Here is a 21,491-nt window from a genome sequence, read left to right as displayed (position 1 = left end):
TTTACTCCTCAATGAGGTCCTCCAGCGAGAGAACACCGACGGCACCGCCTCTCTTGCCCGGCGTGTCGCTAATGAGCAAAAGGTGCGCGCGACCAGTCTGGAAGTAGTCGAGAGCCTGGAAGCAGTTGAGGCTGGGGTTGGCCTCGGGGAGAGGAAGAAGGGGGAACTTGGAGACCGGGAGTTCGTCATCAGGGTTGTAAGAGATGAGAGTCTTGACCAGCAGCATTCCAATGAAGTTGTCCGGCTGCCCAGACTCATGCACTGGGATGCGAGAGAAGCCAGAAATCAGAATGTGGTCGATGGTGTCGCTGTCAAGAATCTTGTCGATGGCAAGGGTGAGGCAGTCGCCGATAGGAGTCATAATCTCGTTGACCTTGCGCTCGTTCAGCGACAGCACACCGTTGAGAATGGTGATCTCGTCATCACGAAGCGGCTCCTCGCCCTCGCGGTGGAACTGGAGGAAGCTCTTGAGTTCGGCCTTCTTGTAGGTGTGGCCAGCATCATGGCCGAGAACCCAGTCGAGAAGCTTCGCAATAGGCCAGGCGATGGGTGCAAAGATGAGCATCATGGCGTGCACGGCGGGAGCACAGGCGCCGCCGATCTGAAGACCATAGCGGACACATACCTTGCCATCAGCGCGCAACAACCCCGGGACTCACGGCCTGAGGAATGACCTCTCCGAAAATGACAATCATCACGGTGGACACGATGACGGCGCGGACACCACCGCCAAGCACTGGGTCCAAAAAGACTGGCAGAGACTCGTTGACAATCTGGCTTCGTCAACGTTACCACCCCACGTGTGTCCCGACGACAAGCGTTACTTACAACATTGCTGAGGAGAAGAACGACGAGGACCCAGTGACGGCCCTTGCTAAGCAAGCGAAGGACCTTTGCGGCATTCTTGCGCTCAGATGGATCGGAGGAGGAGGTCGCGAGGACACGAAGGTTGAGGTCATCGGAGCCCATAAGGGCGAGCGTAAGGCTATGGTCAGCTCATGTTGGCGTTGAGGGGGAAGAAGGCGTGTGCGTGGAGATGACTGGGTTACTCACCCAGCGAAGATGCCACCGAGGATGACAAAAGCCAAGGCCATGATGAGCTTGAACATGTACTCTGGCGACTCGGTGGGTGGACCCTCCCCGCCGCCGCCATGTCCAGCGATCACAAACTCTGCGCCGCGTTTGACATGAGCGTTGGAGAGGACGGCAGGGACAATGTGGAGGAGTTTAGAGAGAGAGACGACGGTGGCCGCCGACGACGCGGGAGAGCGCCGTATGCTGACTGGAGCCATCTGGCGTGTTGTTTAAGTCGCTCGACTGAAGAATGTGATGAGATGAAGTTGTTTGGTCGAGTTGAATGGCAAGATGTGCAGGCGTGTTGGGAAGTCTAGGGAGGACCGGAAGGAGGGTTGCGGGGAGAGGCGCCAAGGGTTTGGGCGGCTGGGCGGCTGGGCAGGCCTTGGTAGCTTGGTAGGGGAGTACCTGGAGGATTAGAAATTACTAAATGAGGTATTGAAATGTCGTTTCCTCGCCTGCCAGTTAGACCAGCCTCGGACTTGCTAGATGGCTACAGTAGACTGATGGGAGTCGAGGTTGAGGAAATGAGAATGAGCATGTGTCAAACGCGACGGACGCGACTGGGGCAACGGGGGTGTGTGGGAATGGCGTCCAGCAACGACACCGCAGAACATCGTCACCAGAGCCTAGCAACTAGCTGAGAGCTCGAGAGGAGTTTGAGTGGACATGAAACTGAATAATGACGCATTGGCCTCTCAATCTCCACAGTACACGTGGAGTCCACGTGAGGTTGAATGCCTCCCAAAAGTCGCGCGGCCGTGACAAGCGGTTGATAACAGGATCTATTCCAGCTCTTGACCTTGTCTGCTTCTGACCTCCGTGTCCCCTCGGTATCGCCATATCTCGTTCTGATCACATCTCGTCCTTCTTCCCATTCGCCCTCGTCGATGCGCTCTTTCTCTCCACTCTTTCATCACTCTCGGATCTCGCTCTCGTTCTCTTTCTCCCTCTCTCTCTTTCTCTCTCTTCTCGTCATTCAGCGCGCTCAGACTTACCCACATTCCTCCCCACTCTTAGCCACTCTCGCCATTCTCGCTCCCCCGCTTCCCCCGGCCCCGCGGCCGCGAGCGACCCCCTCATCAATTCTTCTTACGCTTTAACACTTATTATAAGGCATCTCTGACGTCTGACAATCTTGTGCCCGCCCACTCGTCTCGTTCTCTTTCGCACCACTTCCCTCGACTCTTCCCCCGATCTTGTCACTCATTTCCTCACATCTCCGACTTGTCTCATACTCGCCATGCCTCCCAGCAACATGTCGCAGACCTCTTTCCCTCTGTCACACTCGATCCTCACCTCTTCGCGGTCTACGGTCGACTCCGATCATGCCTTCCCTCGGCTAAAGGTCAGGTGCACCCCACGGGTGTCTCTTCCCACACTTGTTGCGCCACTGCAGCCAAAGCCCAAGCCTCTGGAGGAAACGATCAAGGTCGTGGCCCAGCTCGGAGCCAAAATTGTCCTCGCATGGTCTGTCAATACCGCATCCCTTGGGACCGTAGATGCTCTTCCCAACGGGGCACAGGAAGCCATTGAGAGACACATCGGGGGATGGATCATCAAGGTATGCGCAGAGTCGATTGCTATATCCCACTTACGCGAGAATCAAGCCCATTTGGGCATTGAGGATGCGGCTTGGGAGCTCAAGGAGGATGGGACTAAACGCTCGAATTCTCTTCTTCTGAAGCCCATCTCCGCCTCACCTTCCCGCTCTCCTACAACCACCTACCTCATTCCATCGGGCGAGCCGACAGCTGCGTTGGTTAAAGTGGATCTCGCATTCTGGTGGCACATGCAGGGCAAACGAAAAGCAGAAGAGCTCGATGGCGATGACAGTCGCGACAATCTTGTGGCGGACGCGGTTGAGGAGGCATTGAAACCGAGCAACTCCAACATCGTTGCGCATGCCTCGGGCCAGCATGCTGTCGAAGCTATCATGTTTGGGCAGATCGCGGAAGTAATGCCCGTGGTTTTGCGCCAACAGCTATTACGGTTCGAACACGCTAGCCCCAGGCGCTGACTGCTAGTCGATTCCCATACGTGTTTGACGGCCCCTTCCTCGACGTGCGTGACACCGCACTTGAAGTTTCTGACAGGCAGTACCAGACGCACTGTCAGCTTCTCCCATCACTCATCACAGCCATGAGGAGCTTCGCCTTCAACGCCGCCCGTCACCGCCCCGAATTCATCATCCAATGCGGCGGTATCATTAGCAGGATGGAAGAGTCGAGGCAAAATCTGCTCGATGCGCAGGTCAAGGCCGTCGCGCTACTTCCAACAAGGAAGAAGCCTGCGAAGCGCAAGGTTCAGGGGCAGGACGAGCCTCAGGTGAATGAAGACATCCAAGAATCCCGGCAACAGTTGGAGGAAGACGCAGGACATGCTCGTGCAGCAGGTGCAATCGAAGCCGTTGCGAAGGATGAGGCTGGGCTTGCTGATCGCCAACGTCTTCACCGCCTGATCGCCGAGAAGGTGGCCGCGGTTGGAGCATCCAAGTGGTTGGAGATTCGCCGCAAAGGCGGGCGGATGGGTGCCTCGCGAGCAGCCGTGAGGTTGCAATAGACATCGGTAAGCTAATCAACAGGTCGACACTCCGGACTCAGACTATCTGCAGCAGCGGCCGCTTGTTATGGTCGAGGAGGAGACCTTGCCAGCCCGCGACGAGCTATCGACGTCGCCAGTGAATGTTTTGCCTCTTCCACATGATTTGCTCTGCGCACCTCCCCCTCACCACTCTCACCTTCCATTGCTCATGTCCGACGATGGGGTGGGAAGGATACGACGAACTGGAGGACGAGAGCGACTACTTGGACGGTACCCTTGGTCTCGACATGTTCTCTGGGCACCGTCGAAACCAGTCCCCTTACGACTGCGGGGGCTCGTACGAGGAGGAGGACGAATACTCCGAAGATGACTATGAGGAAGATGAGCAGGACGAGGAGGAGATTGGGACCCCACATCTTCCCTCGCATCGCATGTCGCCTTACATCGAGTTGCATGGCCGCAACAGCCATTGGCGCACAAGGGAGGCCTCACGATCACCTATCATCGGCTATAATTCTCTCCAGCTTTCCGACGTGCCAGCACCACCCACCAGCAGTCTTCACTGTCTGCGCACTGATGACAATCTCGATGATGATGATGATGAAGGCCCTCTTGCCCACCATCTTTGTGGCAACTTCGACAGATGGCCTTCTTACAGCTTTGCGGGGCCCTCACGCACAAGCTCCTCGGAGGGTATGAACACAGACCACGACGATGACCTGGAGAACAGCGTTCGAGGTGACCTGCCAGAGGACTGTGACATTCTTTTCGACGGATACACCGAGAGTGACTGTGAGAGGAGCTCTCTCAGCGATGACATGGAGGACCGTGGCAGCCGATTCGGCGACGAGCTTGATGAGGGTTACACCGGCGAGCCCCGGTGTGAACGAAACGACGGCGGCGACCGTGCCACAGGTGTGGCCAGTGTCGACGACAACGGCGACCGCTACGGCCTCGGCCTTGACGACTACCTTCAGGACAGGCACGAGGACACGCTCCACCAGCGCTCGCTTTTCCCTGCTCATCAACCCGAGCATTACAAGCTCGGCTTGACCTCGCAGGTGTCCTCCGACTTGGGGTCGCTTAGTGACGCTGAAGCTGCGTCGAGCCCGTGTGTCGAGGACCACGATGCGGAGGCTGAGCTTTTGCTTCCTCGGGACGGCGACAAGACCGACACAGATGTCGGCGCCATCGGATCACCCGCGCAGTCTCCAGCTTTGTCCATCGCTCAGCCCCGGTATAACTGCCACCGGGGTGGGCCGCTCCAGGAAGTCCTGTTATCGGCCGACGACTTGGACCCCGTGCCCCAGCACGAGTACCTCGACGACGACGGCGACAGCATTCTGTCCCTCGGCTTTGGCGAGAACCTGGACGAGAGCGGTACAGGCTTGCATGAGTATGGTGACGGGGACTACGGCTTGGGCGTCGAAGGCAAGCGGTCACTCAAGACCATCGAGTGCGACGATATGTACTGGCACGCAGAGGACGGACACTCCTCTCAGCGTGGTGGATACTCGCGCGGAGAAGTCCATCCACCCCACCGTGTGGAGGATGATCCGCCGCTCAGTGACAAGCGCCAAGCTGCCAGCGGCTATACATCGGGGGCCGGTCTCGACAATGACCTTGAGGACGGATATGAGCTGGACGACGACAACGATCCGTGGGAGTATCGCGAATACGAGGATGGCGAGCTCAGCGATATTGAGGACAGCGATGCCGAAGGACTCGTTGCGAACAGAAGCGTCCAGAACACTCCGCCACCGCTCTCGGCACACCCACAACACCGGGCATATTACGAGTGCTCCGAGCATCTCGCGCTCCTCGACGACGACATTGACGATCTGGACGACTTAGAGTATTGAGAGACGTGTTGTACTGTACATTGATGCATCCGCGCTGCGGTGGCCACTCAACTGCCGAAACTGCAGGGGTAGCACCGAGAACGGTGCATGCTGTACGTCGCGCTCCGCCCCAGTTCGCGACAAGCTTTCGATCGCGTTGGCCCGTCCAAGATTGAGCGTGTGCTGCGCGTGCCTGATGCCTCGATCATGTGAGCGGCCAATCTACAACTTGGGGTCCGCAGTCCAAATTGCGGATAGCGCTGCGGGGCGATCGAGATAACCTACACTTGTTGCGGAATGTACGATAGAGTCGCGGGAGCTGGCGCGCTGGGTCGCAGTACGTTGAAAGTCGATGGCCAGTAGACTTGCACATAATATGATCATCTACGCGACACGTCTCTACAACTGCCTGTCCAATGCTCTTAATGTCTCTCTCCGCCCGCCGTCTCTATCGAGGGTACTTCTCGCCATCTGGGTGCTTCAGAACACGCGCCCAACACCACGGCACTGCCAGCACGGCCCGTCGTCAAACATGAACAGCGACGTCTCGCGCCCGCTCCCTCCACACCGGTAACACAGCCTGGTGTCAGCCTAGCTCTCGCGCGTCGCTCAGCCGCTCAGTACTCACTGTCCGCCGATCCGGGGGTCTCCAGGCTGCACGACGAGTGCGCCGGGCGGGGGCGCATAGGTATGCCGCATCGGCGGGCGCTGATACACCTGCTGGCCGGGATATCCTCCTCCCTGATGGCCAAGGGCGTAGTGGGGCGCCTGCCCCGCCTGTCCCGTATGGCCCGCCGCATGGCCCGGGAGGGGCCGCTGGAAGTTGTTTGCGCCGACGACGCTCGCGTTTCCCCCCGGGCGCGGGGCCGCGAAGCTGGCCGCCAGCGCGCCGTTGTACGGCTTGCCGTACTTGCGCCAGTCCGAGTTGCAGGGCGCGCGCGCGTCGCCGCCTTTGTATCCCGTGTTCTGGCATTTGTGGCACCAATACCCTTTGGGATATACGAGGAGGTTGCCGTTGTGCAGCAGCGGACGGCCGGGCACGGGGGACTCGGTGGGCGTGAACTCTTGGTTTGGCGGGTTGGGATGGCGAGGGGGAGGGGGAGGGGGAGGGGGTGCGCCGGGCGGAGGGGCATGCGTGGGTGTCGCATAGCCTGACGAGAAGCCTGGCGTCAGCGTCAGCGTCAGCGGTGTGCTTTGTGCAGGCCGTGCATCGTTCCGCCTTGCTTCGTGATGCGACACGCCCCATTTCTCCTGCTGGTATGGGGAGATTGCATGACAGCGATGACTGCATGGCTGGTATGACAGATCGCATGCTGCCACCGCGTAGGGAGGGGCGAATCGTGGATCGTGGATCGTGGCCTGTCGCCTTGGATCAACTCACCCTGCCCACCTGGACTAGTAGGAGAAGGACTATAGCCCACGCCCACGCCGGGGATGCTGTACCCGCCCGTCGAGTGGGGCTGTATCCGCATGCGGTCGGGGAGGGGCGGGGGGCCGGAGAAGTCCATGCGGCTCGGGCCGGCGGCGACGGTCGAGTCTGTGCGCGACACGGCTTCGTATGCCGGCGGCGGGTCGTCGGGGACCGTGTCGTGGAAGGGGTCATCGTTGTTGGTGGGACGATTTGGCGGGGGCCCGGGGGGAGGCGCGTGGGACATTGTTGCTGCCTGTGGCCTGTGGCTGTGGGCTTGTGGATGGAGAGAATGCAAGTTGGGCAAGCGATCAAGCGAGTTGTGATGACGAGGGCCTGCGGCACAGCAGCCCAACGTTGCAATGTCGAGGTGGCGAGGGAGCCCCACAGTAGCCCGGAGGCGGCCACGTGGAAGGAGTTGGGAGATCGATTGGGATGGGGTGTGAGTATGCAGGCACGATTCCCTGACACTCTTCCCTGAGCCGCGCCTTGCGGCTTGCACAAGAGGGCAGAGAGAGAAAACGGCGATCAGAGGATCAGAGGTGGTGGGATGAATTGCTCGCCCATGCCATGCCATACACCGCAGCTGATGTCTCTCCGCTGCTGCTGCTGCTGCCATCAACAGTGTTTACGCAGTTTCCTTGGCATACGGACATACGGACATGCGGACATCTGGGCATGTGCATGGTGCGACGACGAGGATGAAGAGGATATGTAAGAAAGGGTGACAAAAAGGGTGTTTCACATTGTGCCGCATATCCTTTGATGCACCTTCCTTGGCTCCCTTGCTAGGTCTCGTACGCGCCCTCTCGTTGCCCCGCGCGTCGCTTTCTCTTCTCCGCTCCTCATCATCTCTTCTCCATCATCATCCTCCTCCTCCTCCTCGTCCTCCTCCTCCTCCGGGCCGCTTTCTGTACAGTATCTCTACTCTCGACTCCATCTCTCTCTCTCTCTCTTCGGTTCCATCGCGCATCTTGAGCTCTCAAATCCCTCGTCTCTATTCCGCACACCCCTTACACTTGCCGTAACATTATAATCACCGAGCTGCTGGTTCATCCTCCATCCTACAGTTCCCCTTCGCAAGACAAGCCACGCCGTGACACGTTCCTGCCAGCTCGACAGCTCTCAGCGATCTCAGCCGGCCCAGCTGCCCGACGGCGACGTAGTACGCGTGCAGCGCAGGTCCTCAAGGCCGCTTCGACACGCGGCAAAAGTGAAGAAATCCAGCGCCGCGCCACTCAACCCTCCCACCTTCCCTCCCTCCCTAAACCCTCAAGACGGTACCTCACTCTGTCCTTGCAATCCCTCCCCGGTCTTCCCCCGTCCCTCTCCCTGCCCGCCCCTGCTCCCCCTCGTCCATCCTCCAACACCACCACTTTCTCTTCTCTTCTCTACTCATCATCATCATCATCATCGCCGGCTTCAACGCCCTCTCTAGCCCACCGCCATGGGCCTCTTTAAGCGCTTGCGCGCCGCCTCCGGTGCGCGCAAGCCGCCAGAGAGCGCACAGTCAACATCCTCCGCAGACGGCTCTGTCGCAAGCTCGCGCATAATCAAGCGCTCCCCATCGACAGCCCTCCTCACCGTCCCCAACAGCAACACTCCTCCCCCGCGCGTATCCACCTCCTCGACCGTCGCATCCGCCTCCTCCTCACCCAACTCGGCCCGCAGCTCCATGTTTGGCGGCTGGAAGAAGGACAAGCGCCGTCAAGCTGACGAGCTCCAGTCGATCCCCTACGAGTCGACATCTGCATCTCCTTTGAGAGGCTCTGGCGCTCAACGCCCCACCTCGCCCACTCGCACCGCCCACATCCCATCAATCTCGACGCATTCCCCATCCACGCCCACTAGACCACCCCGAACATCATCAACTTCACATTCCCATTCCCAGCCCCTCGAATCTCCACCTTCCCCCTCCGCCTCCCGTCAGCAGCATAACCGCAATTCTAGTCACGAGTCGCAGCGGACCGTCATTTCGCTAAGCAGTACCTTCACCGGGCGCTCGCGCCGCACCTCTGGCTCCACCGAGTGGAAGCAGGACGGCGGCGTCCTCGGCAAGTTCGCTTTCGAGGCGAACGACTGGGCCTCTATAGGTGCAGCAACCCCCTTCCAGTCACCACCCCCGTCCGCCGGTCCCTCCAAGGTCACCACACCTGGCACTTCGCCGTCCAAGCTCACTTCAAACTCGCAAGCGCTTGCCATGTCACCTACGCCCAAGTCCCGGGCCAAGGATCCTAAAGACGGCGGCCGATCCACCATGCGCAAACTAGGAGCTTCCCATACCTCCCCATCGCTCCCATCCGTGTCCACGTTTAGCAACAATCCGTGGGGCTCACACTCGCCCGAATACACTTTGTCCGCGCGTGATTGGCCACAGAGTCGACAGCAGCAGCAGCAGCTACATCAGCAACAGCACCAGCAGAGGGCTGACGTGACAATGGTCAAGGGCAAGGGGAAGATGGACATACAGCCGCTGATCAACCTCAAGAATTCACCAGCAGAGGCCAAGGCTCCGTCGCCATCCAAGGGATTGGTGAAGACCGGTCCGCACAAGGAGGAGGTCGAGGAGATCTTCAGCTCCACTTCCGAGCCTGATCTGGACGAAAAGCGGCGTTTCTGGAAACCAGGAATGCGCACGCGTCGTACGTCCAAGACACGTCCTGCAGAGGAACGAGTGAGTATGCCCGTTGCCACGCCTACTGACGCCCTTTTAGCCCGTGTCCATGTCGCATGTCGAAGCGCGCCCCCCACTGAGACGCCCGCAATCTTCCTTGTTCCACAATCCTTTCGGCCGCACGCAGTCGCGGGTCTCGTTGGCGTTTGAGCTCGACCAACCGTCACCTGTGGACGATGGGTCGTTCCAGCTCAAGTCGTTCCGGCATATTTCGGGCGCTTCTGACGCCGAGGGCGGGTTTGGCCAGTACCTCAGCCTGTCAAATTCCGAAGATCGGCGCGGCAGCCCACAGGAGAGGTCGTCGGCGAGCACCATCGTACCCCGCCGCCCCGGCAGCGGTGCAAACAGTGGTGTCAACAGTGGTGCTACCTCTCCTGCGCCCCCACACTCGCCCACTGCGCCCCCACAAAGACCGCGTCCACCCAGCGCCGCCGGTTCTGACTCGTCTCAGCGCGTCAGCGTCGCCGCTTTCCGCAAGAACATCCGCCGCCCAAGCTCGTCCGTGCTCATTGACGATGACGACGACATCCCCCTGTCTCTGAACCGTGCTCAACTGTTTGAAGGCAGTGGACTTCGTCGTGACTCGGGTTCCGCCGTGTCGCTCAGCGATGCTTCTCCACCGCCACGCCCAAAGCGTTCGCTACCTCCTACCCCGATCATGCCCACTGATGAGCTGTCGTCGAGGGGGCCCAGCCCTAGCCTCATCGGGCTTGGTGTTCCTCCACCTCTGCGCAATTCCACCCCGCCCTCGCCCGCGTTCGTGGTGAGGGGAGCCAGGCGCAATCTCGATGCCAAGGATGCCAAGAAACAGGAATTAATCGGGGAACGCCTCCCATCCCCTGCACCAATCCCCGCGCCTACCATCACAGGGTCTCCCAAGATCGTGCGGCCGCCGCGTGCGTCGTCGCTCTCGACTGGGGACGATCCACGGATTGGAACTGCATCCATGCCGCCGATCGTTACGACACCGCCCGAGGAGCTTACACCGCCTGCGGCTCGCCGCGCAGCCTCTCGTTCTCCACCACCGCCACCTCCTGCACCTCTGAACATTCCGGAGCTGCAGACGAGCCCAGATGAGCTGCAGTTTAAGCTTCCTCCACGGCCTGACGAGCTGCCAGACGGGCCTTTGGGACGGGAGAATCCTAGCCGCAGCGGAACGCTCTCGCCGACGTTCGCGCTTGGTTTCGAGGAACCTCTTCGTCGCATCTCTGGTCTCTGGAGTGGTGGGTCACCAGACCCGTCCAGCAACGAAAGGGAGGAGGCGTTTGACCCGTCACTTGTCGACACCATGCTACGCGACTCGCAGCGTAGCAATTCTGGTGACGCTGGTCATGAGAACCGCCAAAGCCTGTACGACAGGTTGGCAGCGGCAACGTCATCGGCCATCTCCACGGCGTCAAATGTCCTGCCTACGTCGACCTCTGACGATGACCGACTTCACATTCCTCCAGTCGGGACCCCATCGCCACCTCCCATCCAGGCACAGTCTCCCACGAGCGAGCGTACGGCATCGCCAGTACCTGTACCGCCAGTGCTGGCTGAACCACCTGCAGCAGTGCCCTCACTTCCACAATCTTCCTTCGGTCGCGTTCCGAGGCGCCCCGCCGAGAAGCCTCGCGGTGCCCGAGCGAACAAGCAAGGCTGGGCCAGCAGTTCGGACGAGGACGATGACGACAAGGTGTTGGCGCGGCCGGCGACGTCGGCCTCGACGGTCACCGCTCGAACGATGGTCGCAGATATAAGGCCGCAGCCGGCTGCCCCCCGCCCGCACTCGTCTGCCACCATGCTGCGGGATGTGGAGCTGATCTCGGGATCGTCAGACGAGGACGAACCGCTCCAGGCGCTAAAGACGTCGCGCTCGCGCAGCGACCTCCGGGAGCTGCGACCGGTCATTTCGCGGTCGTCCAATTCGGCTTCATCCGTTCCCAAATCCAAGACGACGCCCGAGCCTCCCCGTCCACCAAGCATTCTGAAGACCTCTACCAGCAACGGCTATGCTAACGGCCACGCCAACGCACCGGTTCCGCGCAAGCGCACCGACAGCGTGCCAAATGGTCAGAGGGCTGCAGCCACGAACAGCTCATCCAAGTGGTCTCTGTCTTCGGCACAGGATTCGGATGAGGAGCTGTCCCCACCCATCAGGCCTGGAGCTCGCCCAACGTCACGCAACTCTGCGCACTCTGCGCACTCTGTTGCGCGTCCCGTGTCCCGCACCGCTGCTCGTCCTACATCACACGTAAGCATCGCGCGAGACTCAAGCGCGGACGGAAGTCGCCCTCATCAGCCTCGCACCGCCAGCTCCGATCACAAGCTGCCGCGCAATAAGAGCTCGGAAGTCCTCCCTCGCAATAGGAGCTCTGATCTGCTCCCTCGCCCTCCGAGCACCGACCGCCTCCGAACTATGCCTTCGGCGCCCAACATGCATCAGCCTGCGCCCCGCCATCCCATGTCGATGGTTGCAGCTGCCGACGGTCGTCCCACGGCTTCACCAGCCTCGTCGCAGTCGGGGTTAACGGGCGACAGCTCCGGGCAACAGCCCATGACGCCACGCTCTGTCGCAGACCCGGCGCGGCGCTCTTGGGCTGATGGCAGACTTCGTCCAGAGGCGGAAGCATCGACTGCGCGTCGGCCGGCCTCCCAGTTTGACTGGGCTGCTGGTCCAGGCCCGTCGACTGGGCAGATGCCGATGGCGTATCCCCCGGGCATGGACCCGTACGGCGCCATGAACAAACAACAAATGTATGCTCAATTTAAGGCCATGGCAGACCGACACTTTGAGGATATGTGGGAGCGGGCGTCGAGTGTCGGCACGGCAAACACAGCGCCACAGACCAACATGTTCCAACAGACGTACGGCTATTCATACAATCAGCCGCCGATGCCTATGATGCCGCCAATGCCGTACGGCGCGTATGCGCAATATCCCTATGGCGCGTTTGGCGGCCCGCAGGTCGCCTTCCCCGGTGGCATGCCGATGGGTGGCATGATGCCGCCCATGAGTGGGATGCACATGCAGGGCATGCCCATGGGCGGCGGGGGTGGTGGCTACTCGTACGGCCCCGGCGCTCAGTCGGTTTACGGCGGCGAGTTCGGCCCTCCCGTCGCGCCAGGCATGCGCGAGAATGCTCCTGGCTCCCCAGGCGGCTCTCCAGGGCGTCGCACGCGCCGCGTCTCTGGCGTGACGGACGTTTCTTCTGGACGTCCCACTAGCATGGCGCAGGTTTCGTCCGCCGCTTCAGTCACGGGCGTGCCCACCAGTCATTACGGACAACCGCGCTCAACTCCTCCACGCCGGCAGGCCCGGCGTACATCTGGCTTGGCCATCAGCGAGGCCGGTCCCCCCAGCTCGTGGAGAGCGTCGATGGGCGACGACCTCGAGACTCCGCGCCCCAAGCGCGTGACCAACGCCTCATAACACCTTAACACTTGCCTCCATTGCCTCAGATCACACATCATTCACATGGACTTTCCGCCATCCACTACCTAGCACTAATACCCCAAACCATGGACAGTCTATAGTGATGACCGACACGACCTGGCACTCGCGCATGTCTACTAGCACACTGGTTTATGCACCACATTGCATGGCGGCGACGAGTGGAGGGCTGGCAAACAAACTGTGTGATGCAGATGCAGAGACAAAATTACAGACTAATAAATACAATGTCACTTCTTGGGCGCGAAGAAGGCCTTGATTCCTTTTGGCTTCTGTACCTTCGCCTTCGCCTTCCCTCGTGCTACGCTACTCCCACCGCCGCCTCCGTTCGTCGCTCGGGACGCGCTCCCCTCACTCCCTCCTTCAGCCGCACCTCCGTACTGCGCCTGCAAGTCGGCAGCAAAATGCCAATCCTCGTGCTCAGCGCGTTGCCGCGCCACCCACTCTTCGTCGGGCAGTGCGAACTCCTCACCGCATCGGGGACACGTCCACCCCGGCGCGCCACTGTTTTCCTCAGTCTCCTCTTTGGTACCCGCTACGTCCCCTTCCGCCCCTTCGGTGCCAGTCTTCAATGCTGACTCGGCCTCGACTTTCGCCTCGGTCGATGCCTTCCGCTCGTCATCGCCCTCATCTTTAGCCTCCGTCTTCCCCCCCTTTCGCAAGAATGCCTCGAGCGGCGTCGGCTTCGGCGACATGTGGAGAGTCGGCAGCCGCGTACGCTTCACCGGCGGCTCCTTGACGTGCTCGCTGGAACCAGATGACTGCGCCGAGGCCTCACGCTCCTCCCGCGGCCGCTTCAGGAATCCCTCGATCCCGCGCTGCCCCTCCTCAAGCTTCTCGAGGCCATGGAACGCGAGTGAGATCTAGCGTCAGCGCGCGCGTTGGTGCGGCTTACATTGTTGAACTTCAGCACCTTCAGGTGGCCGACGTGCTCGTCCCACAGCCGCCGCGCGTGTTTCACAATGTACGCGGCGTCAAGATCGCGCGCAAAAGGAAAAGCCATCTGGCGACTGCGGGGGTCCCACCCCGTCCGCGTGGAGAGCACCAATGTTTTGGGCCACAAGCCCGGCGCGACTGCCCGCGCCTCGCGCAGCCGTACGGCTAGCTCGCCGGCCAGTACGCCAAGCCAGTGATGGCCCTGCGCGTGAGTGGTCACGTTGGGGATCGTATTCTTGCTTGCGAGCATGCTCTTCGTCGCCAGCTTCTCCTTCACCTCGGTGTGGTCTATGCCCTACAATCAGCTTGAGCACCACAAAGAGGCATCTCACCCGCAAGATGTTGTAAACCCAGATGCTCTCTTCGCCGAACTTGGCCTGCATGTCTTCCAGCGTGACCGGGCTGAAGTCAGGACTGTCGACGGCAGGTAGAGCACATACAGCATGTCTCCGACCGTCTTCGCGCTGTACTCCTCCGCAATGGCATTCCCCAACTTGCCGCCCAGAAACCGGATGTCTGTGAAGTCCATGTCACGCATGAAGCCCGGTGTGGCCGCCAACCGCAGCACTGTCTGTTGGTTTGGCTTCTTCCACCCACTGCAGATCTGCTGTGAGCTTGTGCCGTCGCTGCGTGCTCACCTTCGCGAGCGTCTTGTTATGCCCTATGCCCTATCGTTAGCTCTTCAGACGCAGTCATGCTCACCGCAGAGCATGTATAGTGCAGCCGGCGCCACACTTCGGCGCGTACGTCGGCCATAATCTCGGCGCCAACGCACAGCGCCCAATCGCCCCATGTCGACTCGCCCTTAGTTTCCCCGTCGCCGTCCTCCGGCTCGACACCTTCCTCTACCCCCATGCCCATATCCACAGGCACCACATGACCTGCCTTTCCCCAGTCAACCGGTGGGGCGGGGGGCAGCGGCGAGTCAAGCCCGTCAGGCGCGTCTGGTGGCACAGAGCGAAGGTACGCGTGTCGCTCGAGGAGGCGCTCGATTACCATCGGCGTGAGGTCCATGAACGCCTCATCGATCGACGCCTTCTCCAGCTCGCCCCGGGGAACCATCTCTCGGAATATCGCGAGAATCTTGAGGCTCTCCCTCCTGTACGGGTCCAGGCTGACCTGTCATCAGTTCAGCATCCGGTGCGACGTACTTTGTGCGTGCGCCGGTCCACATCGTCCCAATACCCAGCTTCAGTGTCGCCGTCGCGGTACGTCGCAACGTGTTGCACCACAAGGTGAGGGCATAGCTTCTTTGCCTCCACTTCGTTGTGCATGCTGCCATGAGCGAGTTCAGAGCCCGACGCACCGCTTGATCCCGTACGCGCGCGCGGGATAGTTGACCGCGATGATCGAGCCCCATTGACTGCAGATGAGGGGCACGTCGTCTGGCAGCCCTAGCCGCACCTGCTCAAATTCTTCTATTAGCTAAAGTCGCTAGCCATGCTCACGAGCAAACGCGCCGTCAATGTCGCAGTGAGCGATCGTACGCAGCGGGTTGCTGGTGGTGTCAGTCGTATCACATTGAACCGCACAAGACAGTCATCGCCTGCGGACTCAGTAGGTGCCTTCAGTCAGCGCCACGGTCGCCATGGCTCGCATACCGATAGTTCACCACGGTCGGCGTGGTCGTCGTTGGCCGCGAAGGCCCGGCGAACAGCGACATGGAGTGATGAGTGTCAGAGGAAGGAAGATATGGTCAAGAACGCGGATACCTGATACGACGCAGTGACTGTACCGTGCCTGAAAACAACAACTCGGAGATCACGCTCTTGTCCGCTCAGTCGCGTGCCTTGGGTGAGATGTTGACGAAAGGACAATCACAACAATCATCGACCATCTTCACCATTCTCCTCTGACACCTCCCCGAATGCTGCAAGCGACGGTCCTGGGCGCCGGGACGTCGGCAGCCTCAGCTTTATATGCGCGGGACGCATCCACTTTCCTCGCGCAGCCGCGCAGTCTCGAGCCACCTTCACCGACATCCAGTAGGACGCGCGCGTATGATGGTACGATCTACGACGAGGAGCGGCTCACCTGGTCCGGTCCAGAGGTGACGTGGACGCGTGGCGTTGAGATTCTCCGCCGCTTCAACTACGCGCATCTCGGTCAGGACGTGTGTTGCGCCGCCTTCGCGTGGTTTCGCACGCCAGAGGAGGTGTGGGTTGATTCCAATCCCGGCGGCGCCGAAGCGCAACCCGCGTCAAAGACCACACCTGCCGAGGGCACATTTGGACCATTCCATACGAGCGCAGACGCGCGCTGGATGGCGCGCACAAAGCGCCCACGCCGCCCCGTATTAGGGTTGCAGCGCGCCGTTTTGGTGGTATTGCAGCGACAGATTGTCGTGCACTTTGCCACGGGCGAGAAGCACTTCCGTCACCTCTCCTTCCCCATTGAGAGTGTCTGGCCTCTGCCCAGTGGTGGAGCGCTTCTCCAGCGCCGCGTCGAGAAGGTTCGCCCTTCTCCCCGAATGTCACTGGATGGCGACACTTCTCTTGATCACCTCAGCCTCAAGCTTGAGGCGAACAAGGACAGGGCTGCAGGAAGTCCTCGCCTCTTCTCGGTTACTGATGTGTGGGACGAGCCACTCAAGGTCGGTGAAGCCGTCCTGGACGGCACAAGGCTCGTCAGCAACCCGAGTTACATCAAGCCTACCGTGACGGTGCTGCTGACCCCACCCGATCCGTATCCCTTTGTCGTGGCATGGGACGCAAGCGAAGGCAAGTTGGTCGTATTTCGCTACGCCACCGTCACGGAGGAAACCGAGGAGAAGCCAGACCGGCGCGCGTCTGCCGCAACCCAGCTCCGGCCACACGAGCTCATGAAGCAAGTCAATGCGCGTGGACGCGCCTCATCTGGCCGTGGCAGGCGATCCTCAGCAGCCACGGACGTGTTTGACCGCTCTCGCCGCCGCTCACGCTTATCAGAAGAGCCGCCTCCTCCACCTGATAGTCTTGAGGCTTTCACGACCCGCATAAGGGGTCCCGAGCCAAAGCTCCGGAGAGTGAGCAATGCGGCGTCCATGATGCGCGAGGACATGCACCCCTTCGACAACCGTGATCGGGTGCTGGATATTGTTGCCGAGGATCTCTGCGACACCACCATGGTACACGGCATTGAAGATGGGAAACAGCTTAAGAACCGCCGCAGTGACATTGTGCTTGATCGCATTTGGGCTTGGAGTCCGCCCTGGTGAACATTTGTCCGCTGATTGCTCGCTAACATAAGCCACATTGACCCCGCCTCGATACGCGTTTTTCTTTCCGAGAACCGATCCGCCGCGAGCGTGTATCTCAACGTCCTCGTTCCCTTCGACAATGGCCGCAAAGGCCTGTTCATCTTCCGCGTCGAGCAGGCCGCCCCTGCGCAGTATACTTTCTCGGAGGTGTGCATGATGGAGTGCCTCGCGGCTGCGCCGGTGCTCGCTACTCGCGAACAAGTCTACGACACGCTCGCTGTGGACCTTGAAGGCGTAACATGGATCCTCACCCCGTCTGGCGGGAGACTTCGCATTGGTATTAACCACCTCTCGACTGAACGTGATGTTGCGAACCAATTTGCGGCGAGACTGAGCATGGGGGTCAAAGGCGACGACAGGCGTCTTGTGGACCTCGTGGACGCCAGCGGATCCAACGTTACCGCTGTGTATGCCGACGGCGAGCGCGTGCGGATCTCCACTGTGGTCGTGCAGCCTCGAGGGCTGTGCCAGCGTGTTATGGAGGCGCTTTCTTATGCCCTCGCGCCAGAGGTGTACGCCGAGCTATTTGAGACGTATCTCGGCAGCGGGCTCGAAGCAAAGTCACCCTTGGAGCAGTGGAGAACATTGGCCGATATCATCCTAACCAAATGCGGTATAGGGGCTCAAATATCTCCGACGCCAACGACAGACCCAACCCTCCTGCGCCTCGCACGTCGGCTTGGCCGCAAGTACCCGGCAACGTTGGCGCGGCCGAGTGGAGGCCTTGCCGTTTGCACGACCGAGGTACTGCTCGCCCTCCACCTGGTCGCGCAGGACTGCCGCCTCGCGTCCACCACTGAACCTAATCTTCTGCAGATTGCGCCCGTCATCACTCAGCTTGCCGCTGCCGTTGGGCGTCCAGACTGGCTCGATTACTGGGCTCGTCTGATGCCATCAATCGTCGAGGGCGCAACATTCCCTTCTCGTAAGCGTTCGCGTTTCCAGCTTTGCCGCTCACTTCCAGCCTCCACGGCCATCGACACCTCACAACTAGACCGTTTCTCTGAACCTCCCGACGTCGTCGCTTACCTGGCTCGCTCCTCCGTCACGAGAACGCGCCCTTTCCCAACACCGCAATCAATCTTTGCCCGCTCGTCCCCCCTCGGCCTCGTCCGACCATGCCTCCAGACCGAACGGGTCACAGAAATCTACGCCCGCTTGAGCCCCGACGCTGCGCGTGCCTTGATCGGGTCTACCAGCCAGCAGCGTGGCCTCGCCGTCATCGAGTATATGCTGGAGAATAGCCTTGACGAGACCTGGTTCGCGAATCTGCCCTTCGGCATCGCCATGCCAGCCGCCGAGCTCTTCCGCGTCGTGCAGCAACACCCTCCGGTTAATGCCTCACCAGCGGTGTACTCGTTCATTGGGCGGACAGACCTGACCGTGTTGTCTGGTTCCAAGAGCTTTTCCATCCTGGAGCTGCCTATGGGTGCCGAGGACGATGACGAGAGGAAAACCATCGGCGACATCATGAAGTCGGTGAACCACCCTGCAGCAAAGCATGCGCACTTCTCCGCTCTGCCGCACGTACGTTTTGGAGCAGACAAGCGCAAGGAAGAGGTCGACCGCATTATGCAAACGACGAGGACGCGGACTGTGCCTATAGAGAACCCAAAAGGCATGAGGTGAGGCTTAGCCGCACAATATCCAGCTGACAACAGTGAGCACGACATGCAGGCCAACTACCAGAACTATGTCAACTTGCTCGCACAACGGACCTTCGCTGTCACCGTTGGGCAAGGCATGTGGCAGTTTGCGTCGCGCTCCGCGCCCATGGGCGGCGTATGGCACATCCCTCCGTTCGACCTCAGCGTCAAGGTCGTGCCTGCCAATCAATTGCTACACCCACAGATTACCGACATCGTTGAATGGCCGCACTTCCACCATGCCGTCGCAGCTGCACTTTCAATATCCCCCGACTCCAAAGGCATTGACGCCTCGTGGATCTTGTACAATCGACCGGGCGACATCAACGCCGAGCATGCCGGCTTTATTCTGGGCCTGGGCCTGACTGGCCATCTACGCAAGCTTGGCTCAAAGCAGACGTTCACCTACCTCCGTCAGCGGCATGAAAAGACAACTGTTGGCACGCTGCTGGGCGTTGCTGCGTCCTTCGCCGGGAGTCAAGACCCCATGGTGACGAGCCAGATCTCCCTCCACTCTAACGCTCTACTTCCTCCAGGTGCGATGGAGCTAAACGGCTCGCCGCTGGTGCAGTCTACTGCACTACTTTCGATTGGCTTGGTGTACGCTGGCACCAAGCATCTGCACATGGCCGACACAACTCTTCGCGAAATCTCGCGGATGGACATGCCGGGCGTTGACTCGTTTTCCGAGCACCGTGAGGCGTACTCGTTCTCTGCGTCAATGGGTTTCGGTCTGGTCATGCTTGGTCGCGGAGGCAAAACACCGAGCGTCGTCGAGAACGACATGCTCAATGAGCTATTGCGTTGCATTTATGGAGACGCCCCAGACGTCAGGCACGATGCAGGTCGGCGCAAGGTGCCCCGCATCGACCCAACGATCACGTCGCCTGGTGCCACACTTGCCTTGGGGCTTATGTACCTCCGCACCGGGCGCAGAGACATTGCGGACACACTCGAGATCCCGCAAACGGAGATCGCTCTTGAAAATATCCGCCCCGACCAACTCCTCGTTCGGACATACGCTCGTGCACTGATTATGTGGGACGATATTCGCGGTACAGTTGACTGGATCAACGCGCAACTACCGAGCTTTATTGACCACAATGACCACAAGCTCGCGTACGGCGTTCTCGACCTTAACACTGAGCTTGCATACCTCAACATTGTGGCCGGAGCGTGCCTCGCCATCGGCGTCCGCTTCGCGGGTCGTCCGCCCGAAACGGCCCACACAGTTCTGATGAACTTCTTCGCTGTTCTTGGAAAGGCCGCTGCCGGTCAGTCAATGACGTACGAGGCTCGCATCCGGCGCAGCGCGTCGCGCCAAGCTCTCAACACGGTCACACTTGCGCTCTCGGCGCTCATGTCGGGCACTGGCGAGCTGAATGTCATGCGCCGCTTACGTGTCTCGCACGGACAGGAAGGCGCCGGAGTGACGTACGGCAGTCACATGGCAATGCACATGGCCCTAGGCCTCCTCTTCTTGGGCAAGGGGTACTACTCGCTCGGCAACTCGAATATTGCGATCGCTGCCCTTAGTATCTCCTTCTTTCCCCGTTTCCCCAGCAACGTCAACGATTCTCGCGCCTACCCTCAACTGTTCCGGCACCTGTGGGCGCTGGCGGTCGAGCCTCGCTGCTTGATCTGCCGCGACGTTGATACACGGGAAACGATCACTTTGCCTATCAAGATCAAGCTCAAGGGACGTCGCGAGCCTCAAGGCCATATATCCCCGACACCGGTGGCCCCATTCTCCTCTCTTGAGACCATTTACGTCGACTCGGTTCGCTACTGGCCTGTACGATACGATCTTAGCAACCCGCGCTACCGCGATCATCTCGTGCGCACGCGGACGATCTGGGTTAAGCGTCGTGCTGCTTTCCTGGACTACGCCGATGACCCCAAGGGCTACAGGAGTCTCTTTGTGCGCACCGGTGTCACGAGCAGCTATGACATGCACCACGACTTCCTTTCGGCTGCCTCGCCTTTGTATCCCGAGCCTGAGGCCCTCTCCGACCTCTTCCTCTCGCACTCTAATGATGTTGCGGTTCACGCCGTGGGCAAGCGGTTCACCGGATCAAACATGCTCGAGACCTTCATCCGTAACGTGATGTTTGAGTGCGTTGCGCTCGACAAGGGTGCCCTATTCCCAGTCTACGTGGGCATCTACATTGCGCTGGCGGACGATGACGGGCTCCGCCTCGCACGAGCAGCACAAGTCGCGTTCTTGATCCGGTTCTACCGTCCCACCGTCTTCGACAAAGACTACGCAAATCATGCGCCTGGCGAGCGCCGCCATCCCATCTTGCGCCAGACTTTCTTGCACGCTCTTAAGCGTCGCCTTACTGTGGTTCGTCCCGACGACGCGTGGGCGTACTTTGACTCGGGGAAGTGGCCACGCACACAAGCCGAGACGCTGGCCCTTTACCTCGCTGGCCGATACGTTCCCCCAATGAGGATGCTGCAGGCGCTTCGCGAGCTGGTGGTGCGCAGCACTGGCGCCGAGCGTGACATGCTCGAGTTCAAGGCGCGCGCCGTGGCAGACAAGTACGCTGCGCTCATTGCAGCACAGTATGACGATGGCGAGGGCGTCACCGACGTGCCGCAATGGAAGCTTGACAGCGTGCAGGATATCGTGGGGATGTACGCCGCCTAAATGTAAATCTAGTAACATGCATGTACAATATCATACAACGG

General features: G+C 60.2%; 5 protein-coding genes across 5 annotated transcripts; 2 read left to right on the top strand and 3 right to left on the bottom strand.

Moving 5' to 3' along the window:
* Position 1: 1 nt before the first annotated feature.
* On the bottom strand, positions 2–1,109 carry COLE_00452 (uncharacterized protein; the record flags this gene model as incomplete). The annotated part of the gene is made up of 5 exons (XM_065626081.1): positions 2–320; positions 393–625; positions 660–773; positions 829–985; positions 1,054–1,109. 5 exons carry the CDS (start codon positions 1,107–1,109, stop codon positions 2–4), a joined length of 879 nt encoding a protein of 292 aa, XP_065482575.1.
* Positions 1,110–2,317: 1,208 nt separating this feature from the next.
* COLE_00451 (uncharacterized protein) lies at positions 2,318–3,094 on the top strand (the record flags this gene model as incomplete). Its single annotated transcript, XM_018419540.2, has 1 exon — positions 2,318–3,094. One exon carries the CDS (start codon positions 2,318–2,320, stop codon positions 3,092–3,094), a length of 777 nt encoding a protein of 258 aa, XP_018277183.1.
* Positions 3,095–6,083: 2,989 nt separating this feature from the next.
* Positions 6,084–7,553, bottom strand: COLE_00450 (uncharacterized protein; the record flags this gene model as incomplete). The annotated part of the gene is made up of 3 exons (XM_018425011.1): positions 6,084–6,622; positions 6,841–7,203; positions 7,526–7,553. 3 exons carry the CDS (start codon positions 7,551–7,553, stop codon positions 6,084–6,086), a joined length of 930 nt encoding a protein of 309 aa, XP_018277184.1.
* Positions 7,554–13,207: 5,654 nt separating this feature from the next.
* On the bottom strand, positions 13,208–15,576 carry COLE_00449 (uncharacterized protein; the record flags this gene model as incomplete). The annotated part of the gene is made up of 11 exons (XM_018423774.2): positions 13,208–13,840; positions 13,873–14,208; positions 14,246–14,315; positions 14,354–14,517; positions 14,552–14,581; positions 14,616–15,032; positions 15,065–15,188; positions 15,220–15,328; positions 15,362–15,411; positions 15,446–15,478; positions 15,515–15,576. 11 exons carry the CDS (start codon positions 15,574–15,576, stop codon positions 13,208–13,210), a joined length of 2,028 nt encoding a protein of 675 aa, XP_018277185.1.
* A 204-nt stretch (positions 15,577–15,780) lies between these two features.
* COLE_00448 (uncharacterized protein) lies at positions 15,781–21,450 on the top strand (the record flags this gene model as incomplete). Its single annotated transcript, XM_018421472.2, has 4 exons — positions 15,781–17,105; positions 17,142–18,076; positions 18,116–18,776; positions 18,813–21,450. 4 exons carry the CDS (start codon positions 15,781–15,783, stop codon positions 21,448–21,450), a joined length of 5,559 nt encoding a protein of 1,852 aa, XP_018277186.1.
* Positions 21,451–21,491: the final 41 nt, after the last annotated feature.

The sequence above is a fragment of the Cutaneotrichosporon oleaginosum genome (assembly GCF_008065305.1).
Source record: "Cutaneotrichosporon oleaginosum strain ATCC 20508 chromosome Unknown ATCC20508_contig01, whole genome shotgun sequence".
NCBI lineage: Eukaryota > Fungi > Basidiomycota > Tremellomycetes > Trichosporonales > Trichosporonaceae > Cutaneotrichosporon > Cutaneotrichosporon oleaginosum.
This window is presented reverse-complemented; position numbering and strand designations above follow the sequence as displayed.